General features: G+C 48.5%; 2 protein-coding genes across 2 annotated transcripts in view; one reads left to right on the forward strand and one right to left on the reverse strand.

Moving 5' to 3' along the window:
* Nucleotides 1–24,145, reverse strand: part of LOC146010213 (uncharacterized) — a 156,373-nt gene that overhangs the window by 39,484 nt on the left and 92,744 nt on the right. The window lies entirely within an intron of this gene.
* Nucleotides 1–24,145, forward strand: part of LOC146009565 (uncharacterized) — a 50,769-nt gene that overhangs the window by 24,843 nt on the left and 1,781 nt on the right. The window contains exons 4-6 of the mRNA XM_083150011.1: nucleotides 5,819–5,879; nucleotides 6,516–6,587; nucleotides 8,226–8,771. Coding sequence (XP_083006137.1) covers nucleotides 5,819–5,879; nucleotides 6,516–6,587; nucleotides 8,226–8,771 — 679 coding nt within the window. The remainder of the gene's footprint in view (nucleotides 1–5,818; nucleotides 5,880–6,515; nucleotides 6,588–8,225; nucleotides 8,772–24,145) is intronic.

Raw genomic sequence — 24,145 nt, forward strand, 5'->3', positions numbered from 1 at the left:
GTCAAGGACAAGCAGGCAGACCCGGTCAAAATCAAGCCAGAAGGACCGGTCAAAAGCAAGCCGGCAGACGAATTCAAGACCAAGCCGGAAGACAAATTCAAGACCAAGCCAGCAGACCCGGTCAATGCTCCCAAATGCCCACCCCTGTCTGTGGCTGATTGCCCAGCTGTGCAGGTGCCCCCTGGCTCATCCAGGTCAAGGGCCTCCAAATTTCTGAAACGTTGTGGGTGCGGCGTGAGTTAGACAAAGAGACCCACATACAGGCTTGGGAACCGAAGACAAAGAGACCCACATACAGGCTTGGGAACCGAAGACAAAGAGACCCACATACAGGCTTGGGAACCGAAGACAAAGAGACCCACATACAGGCTTGGGAACCGAAGACAAAGAGACCCACATACAGGCTTGGGAACCGAAGACAAAGAGACCCACATACAGGCTTGGGAACCGAAGACAAAGAGACCCACATACAGGCTTGGGAACCGAAGACAAAGAGACCCACATACAGGCTTGGGAACCGAAGACAAAGAGACCCACATACAGGCTTGGGAACCGAAGACAAAGAGACCCACATACAGGCTTGGGAACCGAAGACAAAGAGACCCACATACAGGCTTGGGAACCTGAGACAAAGAAACCCATCCCATCCCACTCCCCCTCCCCTCCCCCCCCCCCACCCGTGGCTGTTATTGCATGGCTATCGGGCGTGGCCCCTTGGCGATGGGGTTACCAATTCATTCAGAATTGGTAGTGGCACAGCCACCATGGACCAACGCAATATTAATTTTGTTGTTAAGTTAGAACCGTGTAACTGTGCTGTCAGACTCGCTGTGTGACTGTACTGACAACTTTCAGCTTAATTTGCAAAACATATTATTATACTAGGTGATTCATTGCTCCGCCTCCTTAACTTGTGAGGTCCTTTATTGCAGTGGTAGCCAACCCTAGCCCTCGAGAGCTACCAACAGCATACCCTCCAACTGTACCGATTTAGTCGGTACAGTACCGTTTTTAAATGGTCTGTACCGGCTAAATCATAGTGTACCGGTTTTAGGCAACCCTGCACTGGTGTCATTGAAGGTGCGGGCAGCACAGGAGTGTCTGGACTCTGGCTGCAGTCGCAGAGTAAGGGTTCCACGAAGAGAAACGGTACTTATGTAATATCTGGGCTCCCGTTTTTCTTATGAGACCACGTGTGCTCACCACGCTTCGGGCACGGTGGCTCGCCACACTATATAAAATCAAATCCATGCGTAGTTGGATAGTAGGGGTAAGTTAATACATAAGTACCAGAGAAACTAACCCACACGTGTAGTTGCTCAGCCCTATTATACTGACTCAGCGGCGCTTCCCTTCCTGCACTGGCCTGGGTGTCATGCAGAGCAAGCTGCCTAACTCATGTGCGGCGGCAAGCTCGCACCAGTCCCGGGCGTGCGGGGGGAGGAGGAGAAGGCGGCAACACTGGAGCAGCAGGAGTTAGCGTTCTGTGGCCCAGCTTGTTGTGCCCACCCGACCCGCAATGGACGATACAGACCAACTGGTAAGAAAAGTGGAGTGTCTTCGGGGGTGGACGACTGCTCCCGCTACTTCTTCGCCTCCTTTTCCTGAACTTAATTTATACCAGTAGTCGCATCTGCTGGCCAAGTTTTGCAAACGTTAATTTCCTGTTCCGAACCACAAGTCCCAGCATGCACTGCTGGCCACTTGGAGCCTGATAGCAGCTGGGGATCCACTATAGTGGTGCTGTTATGGGGAACTGCAGAATATGACAGCCGATGCTGGCTTGGCTGACAGGGGAGCTGCCCATCTGTATAAATAAGTTTGCATAATACTGACAGTGCTGCAGCCAATGGTAGCCGCCTACACAATCTGCGGCCAATCACAGTGCAGGCACTGCAGCCAATCATAACACAGCGGTCTGGAAATTAAATTTGAATCTTGCCCGCCTCATGCAACAGCGGAGCAACGGGACAGGGGACACCATCAGCAATCCTAGGTAACCTGGGTACATATAGCCATGGGGTGTAGTAGTTGGTTGGTGCACAGTACACATTCAGTAGGGGACGTGGCTGCACCCTTTTTGCACATGACCACGCCCCCTTTTTAATGACCACGCCCTCTTTCTGAATGTGTACCGATTTCTTATATTCAAATGTTGGAGGGTATGCAACAGTTCACATATTCCAGACAACCTAGCTGCTGCACAGCTGCACTCATTAATCACTGAAACATTTTAAAAGATACACAGATGGAGCTAATTAGCTCACTTGTGATTCTGTGAGGAGACCTGCAAAACATGCACTGTTGGTAGCTCTCGAGGACTAGGGTTGGCTACCCCAGCTTTATTGCATTTATAAGTTAAAAAAATGTTTAGACAGGGTCTGGGCCTGCTGTGGATGTGGGAGAGCCTGGTGTGCCATGGGTGGGGGAGGGGCAGGTGTGTAAGGAGTGTGTGTGGTGTTTCCACAGGTGGATGTGGGGGTGCTGTGGGTGGTGGAGTGGCAGGTGTGGTAGGTGGGTGGACGCGGATACCTGGCATCCCACAGCCTCTCCACATTCTCCCCAGGGTTTGAACCTATTATTTATAATTCATTTTCTGATGCAAATCATTACGGCAACAAAAGTGCTCGCTACCCCAGGATGCGAAGGGTGCGAGATTTAGTGCAGCTGCAAAAAATAGGATTGATCCCCTAATCACACTACTGACCATTTAAAAATGGATGCATAGATTATAAAAATAAAGTTTTCTTTGTCTTTATTTGAAGATTTATTTTGATTAAAGCATCAGCCGCATCAGCAGCTTAATAGTTCTCCAATCTAAGCACTGTGCAGATATCTTGTGTAATAACCACACCACCCAACTACTACTATGGGCATTATGTGTAAGGGGCATTACTACATTGGGCATTATGTGTAATTGGCACATTATGTGTGACATGTCTACTGTGGGTGTTATGTGGGTACTTATGTATTATCTGGGCTGCCGATTTTTTTGATTGTATGCCTTAACTTAAGGCATACAATCAGATGGGATGACCCGATTTTTCCATAGGATTCAATGTTAAAATGGACTGAGTCCATTTTAACATGGAATTCAATGGGAAAAGGGGTCCTTTTCATACCCCTACTATCCAAGTGGGCATGGAGTTGGATATAAACCTGTGGCGAGCGTAGCGAGCGGACGGTATTCTGTGTCCGCTCACCACGCTTCGGGCTCGGTGGCTCGCTACAGGTTTATATCCAACTCCATGCCCACTTGGATAGTAGGGGTATGAAAAGGACCCCTTTTCCCATTGAATTACATGTTAAAATGGACTCAGTCCATTTTAACATTGAATCCTATGGAAAAATCGGGTCCATCGCATCGCATCGCATGCGATATGGTCGGATGCGATGCGATGGACCCGATTTCAAAATCGGCAGCCCAGTTAGTACATAAGTACCGTTAGGTGTGGCACTACTACTGTGGGTGTATTGTGCACTGTTAATTTGGGTATTATGTGTACTGGGCACTACGACTGTGGGCATGATGTGTGGCACAACTACTGTGGGTGTTCTGTGTAAGTGGCAATACTGTGTAGTGTACTGTGTAGTGATACTACTGTGTAACAAAACATTTATAAGGGTGTTACTGTATAGTATAACGCAGGGTTCCCGACTTTCAAATTCTCCGCTGGGGGGGCGCTTGACTGACGTCATTAAGCCCCGCCCCCATTAGGGAAATAGTCAAAATCACTGATCTCCATGGACGGGGCGGGGCTAAAACGACACGAGTGTCATTTTAGCTCTGCTCCCTCCTCTGAGACCCGCGGATTGCGGCATTTAAATGCAGCGATCGGGGGGGCTCAGTGGGGGTCTGATTCCGAGAGGGTTGCCCACCCTTCCGGGGGGTCTGGGAGGGGGACCCGATTTTCCTGATAATTCCGGGAGGGTCGGCAACCCTGTGTTATTAACTTTTTACATGTGGTAGTGTGTTTCATTCAGTCAAACCTAGCGCTGTATAATTCTTTTTTCTTTTTGGCCTATCAATTTATAGGATACTTACACACTCCTCATACAGCAGCTATAGCTAGACTTGTGGTTCTTCCTTTTCTGTATGGCACTTTAGCAGCACCCTGCTAAAACACCCTGCCCGTGCCGTCACGTGAATAGATGCCCTACACACACACACGACATCTATTCCCATTCTCCTATGTAAGTGCCGGGCACGCCTCCATCGGTGTCGTTGGTGGGACCACCCGGTCCCATATTGACATTGGCGCCGCAGTACTGCCCACATTGGTGACACCAGTGAGGCCATCAAGGCCCCCATTGCACCACACTCGTGCTGCCTCCGTGTCCCGGCACCCAGCCCTGATTCTAACTAAATTACTATATAAATACCCTAAGCACCAGGGTGAGAAAACCCTCAGCGGCAAAGGAGTTAAAAGCATTAGGGGCCCATTTATCACAGATCGCATTTACAATGTGATCTGGGCGGATTGTTACCTCCCAGGATAGCATTGTAAAAATGTGATCCTATTGGCGGGATGTATCATTCCTGGCGCACAGGGACAGGGCTCCGAAAGGAGCCTGTCCATGCGATGTGCTGAGCCGGGCGCCGGGGGGTGTCTGCACATGTGTGGTTAGTGCTGACCCCTTACCGACCCCACTAACCGCACTGCCCCAGCGGAAGTGCAATCTATAGCCCATAGGCTACAATGGGCTACCGCCATCTCAGAATGGCAATAGCCCAGGAATGCGAAGCGTTGCTGCCCGATGTTGATACATCGGCCAGCTTCGCATACCCAATAGTAACCTATGGGGGAAGCAGCCGGTGGCAGTGCAGGAGGGATCGCAGCAGGGATCAGAGATTCTTGCTGTGGTCCCTCCTGATACATTCCAATGATACTTAATATATTTGCGGCTATTGGCATGATAAATGGGCCCCTTAGTATGATAAATGGGCCCCTTAGCCTCTTCAACCCAAAAATCAAACCCAATTATCCTAAAAAAAACCTTATTCTAAAAAGTAGTTTCTCTTAACTATGACCAACCACCTACAGTACCTCCTTATCTCCCCTCCGCTCCCTCACCTGTTGCGGATCTACTTACTCTATGTGCGCGCTGCTGTCACAGCCACGGGGCAGAAGAAACATCCGCGCCTCCATTTTAAGGCATCAACAGAAGAGGTAGGAGCTGAACAATGCAGCCTGCTCCACACCTTTATATGTTTGGCAACAACGTGGGGCTGGGCCCTGGTGGTCTATCACTGAGTCTGAGGTCCCCAACCTACAGCATATGTGTGACCATGGCCCTGATTCACACCTGATCGCACCCTCACAAATTGGGCGCTGCGTCCAGCGGTCAGCTAAGACGCCACCCCGCTAGAATTAAATCCGCCTGTGATCACTGAGCAAATGGATGTGTACGGCTACAGCCATGCAAATATGTCCAAAACCCATCGTAACAGGCTCACCATCGATGTTTTTTACACAGTACACAGTCATCGCTGGTTCAGAGTAGCACTAGACTTAGCAGTGCGATGGAAAAAGGCATATCCGGCCTGAAGCTGACATCACACACCCCTCCCTAAAAAGCTTAGGCACGCCTGCAGTTTCCCTAATCCTCACCAAAGGTCACGTCTACTGTCCAATGGATGAAGTTCATTGTAAAGGGGACAATTACATTATCCCGATACATGATTTCCAGGTAGATGGAATTTTTATATTCTAATGATGAATGTAAGTTTATGACCTGATAATGTTACTATGAAGTATTTAGGGGTATATGAATTCCTGTATCGTTATGCTTTATTGCTATAATGTTACACATGTAGGGTCCAGTTCAGAGAGATGTGAAGATTACGGAGGAGGCTAGTCCCGCAGAACTCGGCCTCCGTGAGTAATAATAATACAGGATATATGCAGCCATTCTCCTTGTTCTGTCACTATTTACTACCCCTTATGAAGTCCTAAGGATGAAACGCGTCGGGTGATTCCTGAACATATCTCATTTTAAAAGATAAGCTCCTATAATTTTCTTTTTATGTCTTACTAGTAAAAAGTCCATCAAAATGACGGCTTCTGCAATGTACTTTTACTTTGAGCTGTGACAGTTTTTACTTTCACATTGAGCTGTGATCGTTTTTAGCCCACAAACTCTCCACCCCACCCCCAGTCCTTTTCTGCTCCTACCTCCAATCTCTGTATTCGCAGCTACCTCTCTCCATATCCAGCAAGTTTGCGGCAGATCAGTGTCCCTGCAAAAATTGCTGTCACTTTCTATTTTTTTTTATCACACAAAGGAGTAATTTGGTCCGTTGAGTACTTTACCTCATAGAGGTGAGAAGTAGTTAGTTTTTATGAATATATAGATTTTTAATTTTTTAGTACCAGTTGCCCCTTTTATACAATATAGATACACTGAATTCCCCCCTAAATCTTTATTGAGCTTGTCTAATAGCGGGGGTTTTTTTGTCCTTCGGTTCTTCCCCTATTTTTAATTGTTTAATAGTGTTTATCTTCTTTGCAAAGCACCTCCGCCCAGACGCAAGGTCCCATCTAAGTGGCCACAACCTTCCCCGCAGGATAAGGGACATATTGCGGGTGAGTTGTTTTAATAATAATTAGATTTATAAGCAAACTCATGCAACAAAAACAAAAATGTTTCATTTACAAATATGTTTGTATGATGGACTTGTCAAAAGTGGGCCATACATCTACCCGGCAAATCCCTGATACCGCTTCATTCTTGCGGTTTCTTGAGGTATCAGCAAAATCCTACGTGTTAAAAACACCCAACTTGACCATTCCATTTATTTTTGGGATGGAATCAGTGTTTCTAGGATTTACAACATCTTGGATTTTGCTGATGGCCGACCCAGGCATCAGTAGAATGGGGAATTGCCCCAATAGATGCCTAATGTAATGTAAAGATTTGCCAGGTGGGGGCCTTTATGCAAAAAATGGCAGTGGCCACACAGTGAGGGGGGGGGGGGGGGGTTTCCACACAATAGTACCAATATGTTTTGCACATTATGCCCACACAGTATGGCTTCTTATTGCACCTTATGCCCACACAGTATGGCCCCTTATTGCACATTATGCCCACACATTATGCCCACACAGTATGGCCCCTTATTGTACATTATTCTCACACAGAAGTGCCCTTTGTTGCACATTATACCCACACAGTATGGCCCGTTGTTGCACAGTATGCCCACACAGTATGGCCGCTTGTTGCACATTAAGCCCACACAGTATGGCTCCTTGTTGCACATTATGGCCACACAGTATGGCTCCTTGTTGCACATTATGCCCACACAGTATGGCCGCTTGTTGCACATTTTGCCCACACAGTATGGGTCCTTATTGCACATTATGCCCACACAGTAGTGCATCTTGTTGCACATTATACAAACACAGTATGGCACATTGCTTCACAGTATGGCCTTTACTGCACAATATGCCCACACAGTAGTGCATCATGCACATTACACTCACAGTATTGCCCCTTATACATTACCCCACAGTAGTGGCTTTTATACAAATCATGAAACACAGTAGGGGATCCCTTTACCTATTACTAAAAAGTGGACTGGGCCTAATGCCCAGCCAATCAAGAGGGGCTTGTGCTATTGCCTGCCTTCTTAAGGGCATATAAAGTGACATGAACCTAATGATCATAATCATGTATCATTTTAGCATGGGCCCTCAGCCTGCTTAACATAACATGTCTAATGTCCAGCACAAGGTGGTCTAGGGGGTATATTACTCGTGTCCAAGGTTGTCTACTGCTACGTTGGAAGGGGCTTTAGTGGGGGTGCTTCATTTAGCTCTTTGCTTTGCACCAGCTGAAGCACTCTCCGGCCCACATCTGGATTTGTCCGCCACTGGCCCATTAATGACAGCAGCGACATCTTCAGCTCTTCAGGGGGACATCTGCTTCCGATCACCGCTGTCGTCAAACTGAAGGCTCCGCTCATTGGCGTCTAACTAAAAATGCTGAGAGTGGGCGGAGCTTTCATGCAGAAAGCAGTGATTGGCTGCCTGTTTGTGAACTGTGTTTCGCTTGGGAACGGCTCCAGATTTAAACCGGCACTCCCCGCAGCCCAGCTCTTACAGTTAATGGTTGCGGTATCCACAAATCTCAATTACAATGGACACCAAGCTCTGCACTGTGTATCGTGTATAAAGATAAAGCATTGGATAGTTTAATATACACACTTCTACTTGTTCCATCAGGTCTATCATATACCATCTCTACACATGCACCACCTGCACAGCCAGAGGAAGAGCAGGAGGACATCTCCCACACATTGTGTGAAGAGCCTACAGAGAAGACAACAGGACAAACACATAAGGCCCTAGGGGAACATCATGCAACTCCTCAGCCACAACATCAACCAACATCGATGGCCAGCACGTATCTGGGCGACTTTGCAAAACTCCAGTTTGAATTCATGCACAAGCAAACCAAACAATTCCAGTGCATCACCACCACACATGACCTTACACAGGCCATCCGAGAACAAAGCAACAACCAGCTAGTAATAAGCAATCACATTTGTGCTGCAATAGCAAGCCTACACCAGGGTCAAAGCCAAAACTTATGCTGGGTACACACCAGGACGACTAGGGCCCGATCCCCACAATCTCGATCCAATTCCGATCAATTGGATGTAGATTGTGTGCTGATTGGGCCCTTTTCTGACCTGCTGTGGACCGATATCGATCCGATGTGCGGTCCCGCGGGTCGGTCGGTCGTTATTGAGATCCTACCTGCTGCAGGTAGGATCTCAATGACGACCATACAGCCGGGTGCGGGTCGCCATCGGATTGGACCCGCTCACGGTGCACATCGTGAGCGGGTCGTGCCCCCCCCCCCGCGTCACCGTGAGCGGGTCGGACGAGACACTGACGACCCGCTCACGATGTGCATCGTGAGCGGGTCGTCCTGGTGTGTACCCTACATTACACCAAGCAAATACTTTTACAACCAGCGGGCGAACAGAGATCCCAGTGCCATCTGTTGCTGCTGCATCCACACCAACGAGGCGGAGTGTGAGGTCCAGGGGAAGACAGAGAGGTGGAATGAGTAGAGGATCGTATCTACAGCCAATAGGAGAGATAATTGTTTATAGTGTTGTCATTTACTTTGCATTTTTCCATCTGATGTTTTTAATAGAATAAAATTTTGTGCGTACGCAAAATTAGACAATTTTGTTGTTGACTAGACCCATAGAAAACATGTTGTTCAACACCGTAAAAGGTACGCGGTATACCACATGTCTTACCAGTAGCGTAAAGAATTTCTGGGGGGCCCCATACATTTATTATAATTTGTTTCCCCTAAATGCAATGCTCATTGCCAGGGGGTTACATGCTCATTGCCTGGGTATATATATATATATATATATATATATATATATATATATATATATATAAAGTCCAGATGGGAGCAGCACGTCCTCAACCAAGTAGATAAGTCAGGGTGCCATCCATAACCCCACAGGGTCAGCATACAGGTCCAGACGGCGGCACTCCCCCAATAAAGATATTCTCAAAAGCAGATGTCAACGTTTCGAACCTTTTTATTAGCGGTTCTTCATCAGGATACACAACATATATAACACACATAACCATATTTATACATACCCACAAGACCTCACCGCCAATTGTGTCAAGTTTGCTTGGCGCCAATGTCCCGCTCAACACACCCCCAGCGCGACGTGCGCATCACATGCCACGTCATACAGGAAGCAGGAACGAGTCACATTGCCATAACAAACCTTCGTTACCATGGTAATCATACACTGTGCTGCTGCACCATAACGGAACACACTGACGATCAGAAGCGGTTCCCAGCAATCAACGTGCTGCGCGTCATAAGGCGCGTCATCACGTTCAGTCGCATCACCGCTGCCGGATCCAATCAGTGCATCCGAGGTAGCCATAGCAACAGTGCACCTATACAACAAGGAAATAATCGCTGTGTCCCCGACAGATGCGCCGGCAACACAAGTATTATTATAAAACATACAGATCAAGATAAAATGACATAGTTATGCTTCACCAACACCTAAGTAGAAATAATGCATAAGAAATAGCAAATGTACAAGTGTACATAAATAACATACATACAGACAAGTGAATCCAATGGATTATCGAGTAGCATGCTGAATAAATGCAGAACTGATCATTTTGATATACTAAGATCAGGCATACCAATCAATACAAGACACTAAAATAAACAGAAAAAGCACATAATAGGCTGAATCACACTGGGACATCAGTAAACATATAACTTCTATAGAAAACAATGTAGACCCCTGAATTCATTCAAGCCTCTAGGGGCTAGCGTACCTAGACGCTGTATCCACTGTGCTTCACACTGTAGTAACATACGTGACCTGTCACCCCTACGAATAGACTCAGGGATGTGGTCAATAATCATGTAACGTAACATGGGTATAGTGTGGTGTGCCTCATAGAAGTGTCGCGCCACCGGTTGGTCGCTGACACCCTTTTCCAAGGCAACTTTTATAGAGTGTCGATGGCCCGCCATACGTTCTCTCAGTGTCCTCTCTGTTTTGCCGATATAGCTAAGGGAGCAGGGACAGGTTATCATGTACAGTCCAGGGGTGTCAAACTCAAATTCATCGGGGGCCGCATCAGCACATTGGTCACCCGCAAAGGGCCGGTACACATTCAGAAAGGGGGCGTGGCCATGAACAAATGGGAGTGGCCATGGGCAAAAAGGGCGTTACCACGTCCCCTTTCCGAATGTGTACTACTACAAGTATCATGGTGAGTAGTAGGCTGCCTACCTGTGTCCAACCAAGATGGGGAGAGGGAGAGCTGCTCTTCAAACTGTCTCCTGCACGATTTTTCTTTTTGCTGGTGGTGGCTGCCAGGGGTTAATGTCTGTTGCCAGGGATTCCAGCTCGTTGCCAAGGGGTTAATGTACATTTTCAGGGGTTCTTGCTCGTTGCCAAGGGGGGGTTAATGTCTGTTGCCAGGGGTTCTTGCTAATTGCCATGGGGTTAATGTCCATTACCAGGGGTTCCAGCTCGTTGCCAAGGGGTTAATGTCCGTTGCCAGGGGTTTCAGCTCGTTGCCCAGGGGTTAATGTCCGTTTTCATGGGTTCTTGCTCGTTGCCAGGGGGTGTTAATGTCCGTTGCCAGGGGTTAATATGTGCTTGCCCACCCACCCCACAGTTACTGCTGCCTTTACCTGCGCACAGAATGTTCAGCGTCTGACAGGAAGAGCAGCTCTGCACATCACCAGGAAGTCGCAGAGCTGTGCTTCCTGTCAGACACTGAACATTCTGTGTGCAAGGACGGAGAGGCGCGGGGGGGCGGGCAGCGGGGGCGGATGGGCAGCGGCGAGGGGGGGGGGCTGGGCGGAGGCAGGGGGCCACTTGAAGAGGTCCGGCGGGCCGGATTCGGCCCGCGGGCCTTGAGTTTGACACCCGTGATGTACACAATGTACTTAGTTGTACATGTTACTCTGTGCCTGATGCCATATCGCTTCCCACTAGACGGATGACAGAATGAATCACCTGTGGTGAGAGACCGACAGGTGATACAATTTAAACATCTAAAACAACCTGGTTTAGCACTCAAAAAAGCTTCACTGCTACTCTGTTGCAATTTACCGATGTCAGTTTTCATGACTATGTCCCGCACACTCCTGCCACGAGTGTAGCAGGGCATAATCATGGTATCAGACAGATCAAGGGTACGGTCCATCTGTACTAAAGGCCACAACTTTTTAACAGTTCTATTGATGTCCGTGCTGCGTGTGCTGTAGTGATTGACCCAGGGTAAACGTTTACACGTATCATTTCTCTCACGATATATCAGTAGAGACTCACGGGACTTGGAGAGAGCCTTCACTTTAGCCTCACGCAACAAGCCAGCATCATAGCCTCGTTCACTGAATTTCTGGGACATGATATCAATCTGTTCCTCAGCCAGCACATCACTACTGCATATACGTCGAGCGCGTAGAAACTGGGAATATGGCAAACTGTATTTGGTTGACCCAGGATGACAGCTAGTGGCATGCAGCAGCGTATTACGGTCAGTGGGCTTGGTGAAGACAGAAGTCTCAACCAAGCCACCCCTGACCGTAAGCGTCACGTCCAAAAAGTTGACACGCTCAGTGTCGACAGTGAAAGTCAATTTGACAGGACTGCAGGATCTGTTGTGATTCTCAATAATAGAGACAAATTCCTCTCGGGATCCCGTCCAGATCATAAACAGATCATCGATGTATCGCGTATAGTAAAATACTCTACGCAATACATCGGGAGTTGAAAAAAACAGTTCCTGCTCCACATCCAACATGAACGCGTTGGCGTACGATGGGGCGAAATTACTCCCCATCGCACAGCCAACGCGCTGCAGGTAAAAAGTCCTGTCGTAAAGAAAATAATTATGTGTAAGGACCATTTCCAATAAAGTGATAACAAACTCAACATCGGGTCCCCGGTAATGAGTGTTATCCTGTAACAGTTTGCGTACTGCCTCTAATCCAGCCTGATTAGGAATAATTGTGTAAAGGCTAGTGACATCAATACTACAAAGCAAACTATTGGATGGAATAGGTCCCAAACCATTTATACCATTAAGAAAAGCTGTGGTATCCAACAAATGACCCTTAGAAGATCTAATACACGGCTGCAGGAGGGCATCGATATATGTGGAAATGTTCTGGAATAGTGAACCCCGCGCCGCTATAATGGGCCTGCCTGGAGGGGCATTAAGCCCCTTATGTATTTTGGGCAGGGTATACAACAGCGGCACAACGGGGTTCACTACCCTCAGAGCCAAGGCAAGTTCAGATGTGATAGTGCCATTACGAACTGCACCATCAAGTAAAGACACAAGTAGTTTAGTATATTCAACAGTGGGATCACGTTTGAGGGGCTCATAAACTGTATCATCAGCCAATTGGCGGGCGATTTCCAGTTTATAATCCGTCAAATCTTGGATAACCACAGCTCCACCTTTGTCGGCGGGCCGTATAACTACATCGGTGTAAGTACCCAAATCATGTAAAGCATTAAATTCATCACGGGAAAGGTTAGCCTTATCATTAGTACGCTTAGGTCTAGACATTACATCATTAGATACATTGTACTCAAGCGCCTGCATGAAAGTTTTAATATTAGGATTCATTGATAAAGGTTCAAATACAGAACGAGGTTGCAACTTAGCTAACTGCTTGGGGATTTCAGTGGGGGACACATTAGTGGTTTTAGATGAAGGAGGGCAGTCCTTTTTACAAAAATACTCTTTCAATTTCAAAGAGCGATTAAGTTTGTACTTTTCAATCTCCCATTGCATCTCGTCGAAACGGGCTGTGGGGACGAATGATAGGCCCTTGCTAAGCACACTATATTCAGCATCAGTCAATACGTGGGAGGAGAGGTTGAAGACTAAGTCCTTAGAGGCGGCCTGCCCCGTCTTCCTCGCCCTCTTGTATTGTCCCCCTCTCATCAGTCGGGGACACAGCGATTATTTCCTTGTTGTATAGGTGCACTGTTGCTATGGGTACCTCGGATGCACTGATTGGATCCGGCAGCGGTGTTGCGACTGAACGTGATGACGCGCCTTATGACGCGCAGCACGTTGATTGCTGGGAACCGCTTCTGATCGTCAGTGTGTTCCGTTATGGTGCAGCAGCACAGTGTATGATTACCATGGTAACGAAGGTTTGTTATGGCAATGTGACTCGTTCCTGCTTCCTGTATGACGTGGCATGTGATGCGCACGTCGCGCTGGGGGTGTGTTGAGCGGGACATTGGCGCCAAGCAAACTTGACACAATTGGCGGTGAGGTCTTGTGGGTATGTATAAATATGGTTATGTGTGTTATATATGTTGTGTATCCTGATGAAGAACCGCTAATAAAAAGGTTCGAAACGTTGACATCTGCTTTTGAGAATATCTTTATTAGGGGAGTGCCGCCGTCTGGACCTATATATATATATACTAGGTGAATCATCGCGCCCTACGGGCGCTCTTCACACCGTCGTAAGGGGCTGCGCCCCCTTAATTTGTGAACGTTTGAATTGTGAGAAATATGGTTAGAATTATATGAAAGATGCCTGTATTGCAACTTTAGTTATAGGTGAAATGTGTTAAATAGAGAGCATATGATGTGGAAGGGGGTGTGTATTGTTTTGTTTAATTAAAAAGCGGTTACAGAGAAAGATGTACATTGATAGTGTGGATGGTACAGTGACATTTGTGGGTGTGGGGGGGGGGGCTGTGTGTGCATGTTGTTTAGGTGTGTGTGCAATAGTATAGTAGGGTGTTTTTGAGTCAGCGGCTCCCCACTGGCGGAGGTCATGACACAGGAAAAAGGAGGCTGGGTAGTGATAGGGGTGTGGGAATAAGGGGGACTAAGGAGGAGGGTGGGAGATACTGTGCAGCTTCTGCCAGTGGGTGAGGGTCCAGCGTGGCAATACAGGATGGTGGCCCTGAGTCAGTGTCTCCTCCTACTGGGTGGGAGTTAGGGTGCATGAGAGCAGGAGGGCTGGGCTATGAGGCATGATAGGGGCATGTGGGCAAAAACAGCGTCAGTGACTCCCCAGTGATGGAAGTTACGGTTCAGGAGAGCAGGAAGCTGGGTAGTGATAGGGGTGTGTGAGTATACGGGGGACTAAAGAGGGGCTTAGGGGTGCCGTGAATTGCGGGAGGGGCGCAGGGGGTGCCGTGAATCAAGGGAGGGAGGGGGCGCAGGTTGTCGGCGAATCGCGGGAGAGGGCGGGGGTCCGCAAAAGCGTGGGAGGGGGCGTGAATTGCGCGGGGGGGTTGCGAATCCCGTGAGGGGGGTGCGCGGGGGGTGCGTGAATTGCGGGAGGGGGGGGGGCACGGGGCGCGATGAATCACCTAGTTGGTTATATATTCTTGCAGAAGGATGGTAGGATGTTGCTGTCATTCAGAATGCATTTACATAAACAGTAATAGTAGCAGTAAAAGGTCTGACTTAAAACGGAATCGGTACATCTGTCAGAATGAACTTAGGTCTACAGTCATTAGGTCGACCCCATTAGGTCGACTGGCAGGAAGGTCGACCTGATTTAAGGTCGACATGGGCCAAGGTCGACATGACTTAAGGTCAAATTTGCATAAAGGTCGACATGAGGAAGGTCGACTGGTCATAAGGTCGACATGGGTTTTTCACTTTTTTTTATCCGAATGTCGACACAGTTGACATGGACACAGTTGGCAATGAGAATCGGACCCTCGCTCGCTTCGCTCGCGATGCATCGGGCGCGGTAGCTCGCTTCGCTCGCCACAGCTTTAATAACCTCCTCCACGCCCTAGTGGATGGTAGGGCATGAAATACCGCCTGTTGGCACATGTCGGCTCAAAAAACAGTGAAAAACCCCATGTCGACCTTATGACCAGTTGTCCTTCCTCATGTCGACCTTTATGCAAATTCGCCCTTAAGTCATGTCGACCTTGGCCCATGTCGACCTTAAGTCAGGTCGACCTTCCTGCCAGTCGACCTAGTGGGGTCGACCTAATGACTGTAGACCTAAGTTCATTCTAATAGATGACCGCTTCCCCTTAAAACACCTACAGTAAAACAGAACAGGTGTTATATATTATACAAAGAATTGGTTGATGATGTGTAGGTTGACGTGCACATAGTTCATAGTGTCACTGGAAAAAATTGCTACAAGAAAAAATCAACACAGAAAGTTCAACACATGTAAATGTTGACATAAGTGTGGCACTTCATCGGTGTCCATGTCGACACATGAGAATGAATATGAAAACATTCAAAAAAAGAAAAATAAATCTTCAATAACTCATGTCAACCTTTTTCATTATCGACCATAGCCGTGCCAGTGTTTTGCATGTGCCATTTAATCCTGGGGTTGCCGTGAATCACGCGCGGGGGTGGGGGAGGGAGGAGGTGAGGGTGTCTGCGAATCACGGGAGGAGGGGTCGTGGGTGGATGCCGTGAATTGCGGGAGGATGGGTCGCGGGGGGGGGTGTGGGTGCCGCGAATCGTGGGATCGTGGGATGGGGGGGGTGCGGGGGGTTGCAGTGAATCGCGGGAGGGTGGGTCGCAAGGCGGGGGGTTGCCGCAATGACAGGAGGGGGGTCAGGGGTGGGGAACGGGTAGGGGGGTCGTGGGGGGCCCGTGAACACCAGGCGTGAATCGTGGGAGGGGGGGTTTGCGGGGTGCCGCGAATTGCAGGAGGGGGTGTCACGGGGTGGGGCCGCGAATCACGGGAGTCACCGGGGGTACCGCGAATTGCGGGGGGTGTGCTGCAAATCGCAGGAGGGGGTCGCGGGGGGTGCCGCAAATTGCCACAAGAAAAAAAATCAACACAGAAAGGTCAACACATGTAAATGTTGACATAAGTGTGGCACTTCATTGGTTGTCCATGTCGACACATGAGAATGAATATGAAAACATTCAAAAAAGTGAAAAATAAATCTTGTCAACCTTTTCATTGTCGACCATAGCCATGTCAGTGTTTTGCATTGTGCCATTTTAATCGTGGGGATGCCGTGAATGGGGGGGGGGGGAGGAGGGAGGGAGGTGCATACCCAACATGACCCTCTCCAGGAGGGACACATTGCTCTGTTTCTGGACTTTCTTCTTAATTTAAGGATTACCATCACCTGTGCTTAAACACCTTTCTTATCAATTACCCTGTTTAAAAATGACAGGTTGATGACAATCATAAATTAAGATGGAAGTCCACAAACAGAGCATTCTGTCCCTCATGGAGAGGGTCATTTTGGGAGGTATGGAGGTGTGGGGCGCTCACCTGGTGTAGCTGTGTCTTTGCTGTGTAACATGGAGAGGCAGAGGGTGTCTGGCACTGTCTGTGGGCTCACTGGGCTGGTTCTCTGTCATGTGAGTCAGAGGCTCCACCCAGGGTTATAGCTCCAGACACACTTTGAGTGACAGATGTAGCCAAATATATAAGAGATATATATATAGCAATGGTGGCGGCGGCACTCAGGTCTTAATAGAAATAACTACAGTAGGCTGTGTAGAAGGTTTCAACGTTTCAGCGCTTGTCGCGCTTTTATCAAGAACAGCATATAATGATAAAGAGTGAACTCACCAAATATATAGGAGCTCCGGGCTGGTGCTGTGTCCGCCTCCATCAGCTTCCCGGAAGGCACCAGGCAAGTACCCCTCCTATCCGGAGTGCCGGGGATTACCGCCCATATATATATATATATTATATATTTGGCTACATCTGTCACTCAAAGTGTGTCTGACCCTCTAATGCTGGGTGGAGCCTCTGACTCACATGACAGAGAACCAGCCCAGTGAGCCCACAGTCATAGGAGGGACACATTGCTCTGCTCCTGCACTTTCCTTTTAATGTATGATTGCCATCACCTGTGTTGAAGCACCTTTCCTATCAATTAACCTGTTCAACACAGATGGAGGTAATCATGCATTAGGAAGAAAGTCCAGCGGCAGAGCATTGTGTCCCTCCTGGCATGGGTCATGTTGGGAGGTATGCACAGTGCCAGACACCCTCTGCCTCCCCATGTTACCCAGCAAAGACACAGCTACTCACCAGACACACCAGGTGAGCGCCCCCCCCCTCCCGCAATTCGCGGGGCCCCTCCCACGATTCGCGCGCTCCCCCGCCTCCGAGAACGCCCCTACCGCAATTCGCGGCACCCCCCCCCCCCCACACACAATTTGCGGCAACCCCAGCCCCCACGACCCCCCTCCGGCGATTTGTGGCACCCCACCCCCCGCGTCCCCCCTTCTGCGATTCACTGCAACCCCCCGCGCCCATCCCCCCTGCACCCACCGCGACCCTCACGTGATTCGCGGCACCCCCCCTCCCGTGATTCGAGGCAAACCCCCCGGCCCCGCGACCCCCCCTCCCGCGATTCGCTGCAACCGCCGCGCACACCCCTCCCACAATTCGCAGCTCCCACCCCCGCGACCCCCCCTCCCCCAATTCATGGCACACACACACCCCCCACCCCCCCTCCCGTGGACACCCCCCAGCCGCCGCGATTCACAGCAACCCCAGGATCAAATGGCACATGCAAAACACTAACATGGCTATGGTCGACGATGAAAAAGTTTAACATGAGTTTTTGAAGATTTATTTTTCATTTTAAGAATGTTTTCATATTAGAAACATATTCATTCTCATGTGTCGACATGGTCACCAATGAAGTGCCACACTTAATGTGTTGACCCTTCTGTGTTGATTTTTTCTTGTGGCGATTTGCGGCACCCCAGCGACCCCCTCCCGTGATTCGCGACACCCCTACCGCGATTTGCGTCACCCACCCCCCACGACCCCCCTCCCGCAATTCGCTATTGGCTATGGTCGAAAATGAAAAAGGTTGACATGAGCTTTTGAAGATTTATTTTTCACTTTTTGAATCTCTTATATATTTGGCTACATCTGTCACTCAAAGTGTGTCTGGAGCTATAACCCTGGGTGGAGCCTCTGACTCACATGACAGAGAACCAGCCCAGTGAGCCCACAGACAGTGCCAGACACCCTCTGCCTCTCCATGTTACACAGCAAAGACACAGCTACACCAGGTGAGCGCCCCACACCTCCATACCTCCCAAAATGACCCTCTCCATGAGGGACAGAATGCTCTGTTTGTGGACTTCCATCTTAATTTATGATTGTCATCACCTGTCATTTTAAACAGGGTAATTGATAAGAAAGGTGTTTAAGCACAGGTGATGGTAATCCTTAAATTAAGAAGAAAGTCCAGAAACAGAGCAATGTGTCCCTCCTGGAGAGGGTCATGTTGGGTATGCACCTCCCTCCCTCCTCCCCCCCCCCCCCATTCACGGCATCCCCACGATTAAATGGCACATGCAAAACACTGACATGGCTATGGTCGACAATGAAAAAGGTTGACAAGATTTATTTTTCACTTTTTGAATGTTTTCATATTCATTCTCATGTGTCGACATGGACACCAATGAAGTGCCACACTTATGTCAACATTTACATGTGTTGACCTTTCTGTGTTGATTTTTTTCTTGTGGCAATTTGCGGCACCCCCCGCGACCCCCTCCTGCGATTTGCAGCACACCCCCCGCAATTCGCGGTACCCCCGGTGACTCCCGTGATTCGCGGCCCCACCCCGTGACACCCCCTCCTGCAATTCGCGGCACCCCGCAACCCCCCCTCCCACGATTCACGCCGTGTTCACGGTGCCCCCCACGACCCCCCTACCGCGATTCCCCACCCCTGACCCCCCTCCTGTCATTGCGGCAACCCCCCGCCTTGCGACCCACCCTCCCGCGATTCACTGCAACCCCCCGCACCCCCCCATCCCACGATCCCACGATTCGCGGCACCCACACCCCCCCCCGCGACCCATCCTCCCGCAATTCACGGCATCCACCCACGACCCCTCCTCCCGTGATTCGCAGACACCCCTCACCTCCTCCCTCCCCCACCCCCGCGCGTGATTCACGGCAACCCCAGGATTAAATGGCACATGCAAAACACTGGCACGGCTATGGTCGATAATGAAAAAGGTTGACATGAGTTATTGAAGATTTATTTTTCTTTTTTTGAATGTTTTCATATTCATTCTCATGTGTCGACATGGACACCGATGAAGTGCCACACTTATGTCAACATTTACATGTGTTGAACTTTCTGTGTTGATTTTTTCTTGTAGCAATTTTTTCCAGTGACAACTATGAACTATGTGCACGTCAACCTACACATCATCAACCAATTCTTTGTATAATATATAACACCTGTTCTGTTTTACTGTAGGTGTTTTAAGGGGAAGCGGTCATCTATTAGAATGAACTTAGGTCTACAGTCATTAGGTCGACCCCACTAGGTCGACTGGCAGGAAGGTCGACCTGACTTAAGGTCGACATGGGCCAAGGTCGACATGACTTAAGGGCGAATTTGCATAAAGGTCGACATGAGGAAGGACAACTGGTCATAAGGTCGACATGGGGTTTTTCACTGTTTTTTGAGCCGACATGTGCCAACAGGCGGTATTTCATGCCCTACCATCCACTAGGGCGTGGAGGAGGTTATTAAAGCTGTGGCGAGCGAAGCGAGCTACCGCGCCCGATGCATCGCGAGCGAAGCGAGCGAGGGTCCGATTCTCATTGCCAACTGTGTCCATGTCAACTGTGTCGACATTCGGATAAAAAAAGTGAAAAACCCATGTCGACCTTATGACCAGTCGACCTTCCTCATGTCGACCTTTATGCAAATTTGACCTTAAGTCATGTCGACCTTGGCCCATGTCGACCTTAAATCAGGTCGACCTTCCTGCCAGTCGACCTAATGGGGTCGACCTAATGACTGTAGACCTAAGTTCATTCTGACAGATGTACCGATTCCGTTTTAAGTCAGACCTTTTACTGCTACTATTACTGTTTATGTAAATGCATTCTGAATGACAGCAACATCCTACCATCCTTCTGCAAGAATATATAACCAACTAGGTGATTCATCGCGCCCCGTGCCCCCCCCTCCCGCAATTCACGCACCCCCCGCGCACCCCCCTCACGGGATTCGCAACCCCCCCGCGCAATTCACGCCCCCTCCCACGCTTTGCGGACCCCCGCCCTCTCCCGCGATTCGCCGACACCTGCGCCCCCTCCCTCCCTTGATTCACGGCACCCCCTGCGCCCCTCCCGCAATTCACGGCACCCCTAAGCCCCTCTTTAGTCCCCCGTATACTCACACACCCCTATCACTACCCAGCTTCCTGCTCTCCTGAACCGTAACTTCCATCACTGGGGAGTCACTGACGCTGTTTTGCCCACATGCCCCTATCATGCCTCATAGCCCAGCCTCCTGCTCTCATGCACCCTAACTCCCACCCAGTAGGAGGAGACACTGACTCAGGGCCACCATCCTGTATTGCCACGCTGGACCCTCACCCACTGGCAGAAGCTGCACAGTATCTCCCACCCTCCTCCTTAGTCCCCCTTATTCCCACACACCCCTATCACTACCCAGCCTCCTGTTTTCCTGTGTCATGACCTCCGCCAGTGGGGAGCCGCTGACTCAAAAACACCCTACTATACTATTGCACACACACCTAAACAACATGCACACACAGCCCCCCCCCCCACACCCACAAATGTCACTGTACCATCCACACTATCAATGTACATCTTTCTCTGTAACCGCTTTTTAATTAAACAAAACAATACACACCCCCTTCCACATCATATGCTCTCTATTTAACACATTTCACCTATAACTAAAGTTGCAATACAGGCATCTTTCATATAATTCTAACCATATTTCTCACAATTCAAACGTTCACAAATTAAGGGGGCGCAGCCCCTTACGACGGTGTGAAGAGCGCCCGTAGGGCGCGATGATTCACCTAGTATATATATATATATATATAAAACTGTATATCCAGGGATATATACAAGACAACACTCCTTATCCACTTGTAATCCAGCACAGCACAATTTATTAAAATTGAGCATCAACGGCTTAGAAAAAACAATATGCAATCTTGGCAATATCATGCCATTAATGGTAATGGGGGTCACAAGCATATTCACCCATCCTTGCAAAAGTTAACAGTCGGCAGTCGACGAATCCGTTTCGGCTAAAGGAGCCTTTCTCACAGACTGACCCAATTAGAATGATACTGAAAACGCATTATATAGCCACCAACACCTCAATCAATCAAATCACCACTGGTAGTGAGTTGATTGATTGAGGTGTTGGTGGCTATATAATGCGTTTTCAGTATCATTCTAATTGGGTAATCGGAGTGTAAGATCACATGACATCTTTGTTGAACCAATTAATAAGTGACAATAGCGATGACAGGAGTGTTGCTGGACCACACTGGGCAGCAGAAGGTCTGTGGCTGCTGTATGGGGATTATGGCCCTCACCTGAGCCTGCCTGTGGCTTATTCAAGGGGGGTAATTTGGACTGCACAAGAGGGGCTCCTACCTCTTCAGTGGCTGCGGCCTCTGCAGTGCAGGACACCACTGGCAGCCTGTGCTCTCTTCCTGCAGCCTCCACTTCCCAGTACCGACACCAGAGCCTCACACCGCCAGCGGCTTCCTCCCTGCATCATGGCCCCAGACTCAGGAGGCCACTGTGGGGCTCTCAGCGGCTGATCCTCCGTGACTGCAGCCCCAGTGGGACTCGCCGCACAGCGCACGGGGGACACAGTGACGCAGCATCACACAGCGGGAACTCTGCATCTATTGGCTGCTGGGTGGAGCTGCTGCCATGTGCTCCCTGTTATGATGCTGTTGCTGGGCCAGGTGGGGACACTGGATGAGCAGCCACCAGTGACATCGGGAGGAGTCTAGGAATGTCCATCGTTGCCTTTGCCATCAGTGCTTTTACCTATCAATGAACATCCATTTTCTTTGACATGGGGGTGGGGCTTCACAGGTGTCAGGGACGGAGCTATGTTCTGTGTCTCGGCCCCTTGGGGGAAAAAAAAGAAAAATAACTTTTTCCTTCAGCCTATGGTGGACCACTGGTACCATGGGATATTCTAGGTCCTCCAGACTGGGCACTGAAGGAAAATCGATCGATTTCCTCATCTATTAATTACCTTATTTGACCTCAGTGTGAAGACCCCTTAGAGCTCCGTGAGAGTGTAACCTCATATGATATGACCAGTAATGAGGACCACAGACACAAGGTTAACTCTGATTTAATAGTGACGAAACAACATATTTATAGACAACATACGGCGCTGGTTTAATTACATGATTGGTTAATATTTGGTGCAGAGGTAGGGAAATAACAGCGTCTATGTGGGGTGGCTTATACGTCGCCTTGTGTAGTATTCGTTAGTTATGAAAAAGCACGGGATGTACAGTTTCTAAGGAAAGAAACAAAGTATATGATAGCGAGCGAGTACTGGAAACAAGCCAGAACATAACTACCTTGAAATATGCAGGAACAAACACAGAGAAACAAGATGGCTGATTAACCCTTCAATCCCCTCTTAGAATCAATGTCCTTTTTAGACAATTTGATTCTTGTAGATGGCATCTTGTTTGGTACGGTGAATTTTGACATATTCACCATAATCTTCTGGTGAGGGAGGGTTTTTGGCGAGATCAGTGTACATAGCAGGTGTTACATTATCCAGGTACTTGGAACCAATCTTCTTGCATATGGGAAAGACACAATATCCTACTATCATAAGTACAATAATTACAATGAGGATAAACATGCCTATTTGTGTTAGTGCGTGTTTCCAATCGTTTAACCATCCAAACCAGCTACTCCAGGGGTCCGTGACACCTGAGTTCTTCTTGAGTTCGATGGATAAATCTTCTAGATGTTTAATAGCTAGGGTAGTTTTCCCATTAGGACCTGTGTTGTCTGGGATATAAGTACAGCATCCATCAACCTTACCTATGTACACACAGGTTCCTCCTTTCTCGGCAAGCATCATATCTAAAGCCATACGATTCTGAAAAGTCATTTGAGAAGTGGCTTCTAACTGTTCAGCAATACCCTTTAAAGCATCTCTAGTATCATTAACAAAACGCTGCTGATTATAATATATATAATTTATCCAGTCTACGTTCTTATTGATTGTCACTTGGGGAATTAGAGACTCAAAGCCAGCAGCGACTTCATCTCGAGCCTTAAATTCATCTGGAACTCCCCGAGGGACACCAATAGTATCGATATATACATGTGGATCGAAACTTTCCTTGGGGGCATCTCTCTTAGCTCTAGAGTGTGTGTTTGTGTTACCTGTGGGAGGAGGTTGAGGAAGGTTGGCTGGGAGGATGTGAATGGGCATGATAATCTTTGCCAGGGCACATTCTCCTTTCCAAGGGCTATTTAGTTTTGTCCTCAATTTCATATCTCCACAGATAAAATAGATATCACCCAATGATTTTTTCATGGTGGGTATGCTGATATTTCTTCGTTCAGCACAATACCCATCAGGAAATAATTTCAATTGTACAACATTTTGATCAGTACTATTAGAGAAATAACAAGTGTAATTACCGGGGTAAATAGTTATAGTACTACCAGGGTTGGTATTCTTTGTCATAATGGGGTATTCCTTTTTCCATTGTTCACATTTGGCTTCTTCCACTATGGTATCAGTGTATAAACTAAAAAAGCACTTATCCTGATCGGGAGGTATGCGTATGGGTACAGTA

This window comes from Crinia signifera, chromosome 6 (genome assembly GCF_055691185.1).
Source record: "Crinia signifera chromosome 6, ASM5569118v1, whole genome shotgun sequence".
In the NCBI taxonomy this organism is placed as follows: domain Eukaryota; kingdom Metazoa; phylum Chordata; class Amphibia; order Anura; family Myobatrachidae; genus Crinia; species Crinia signifera.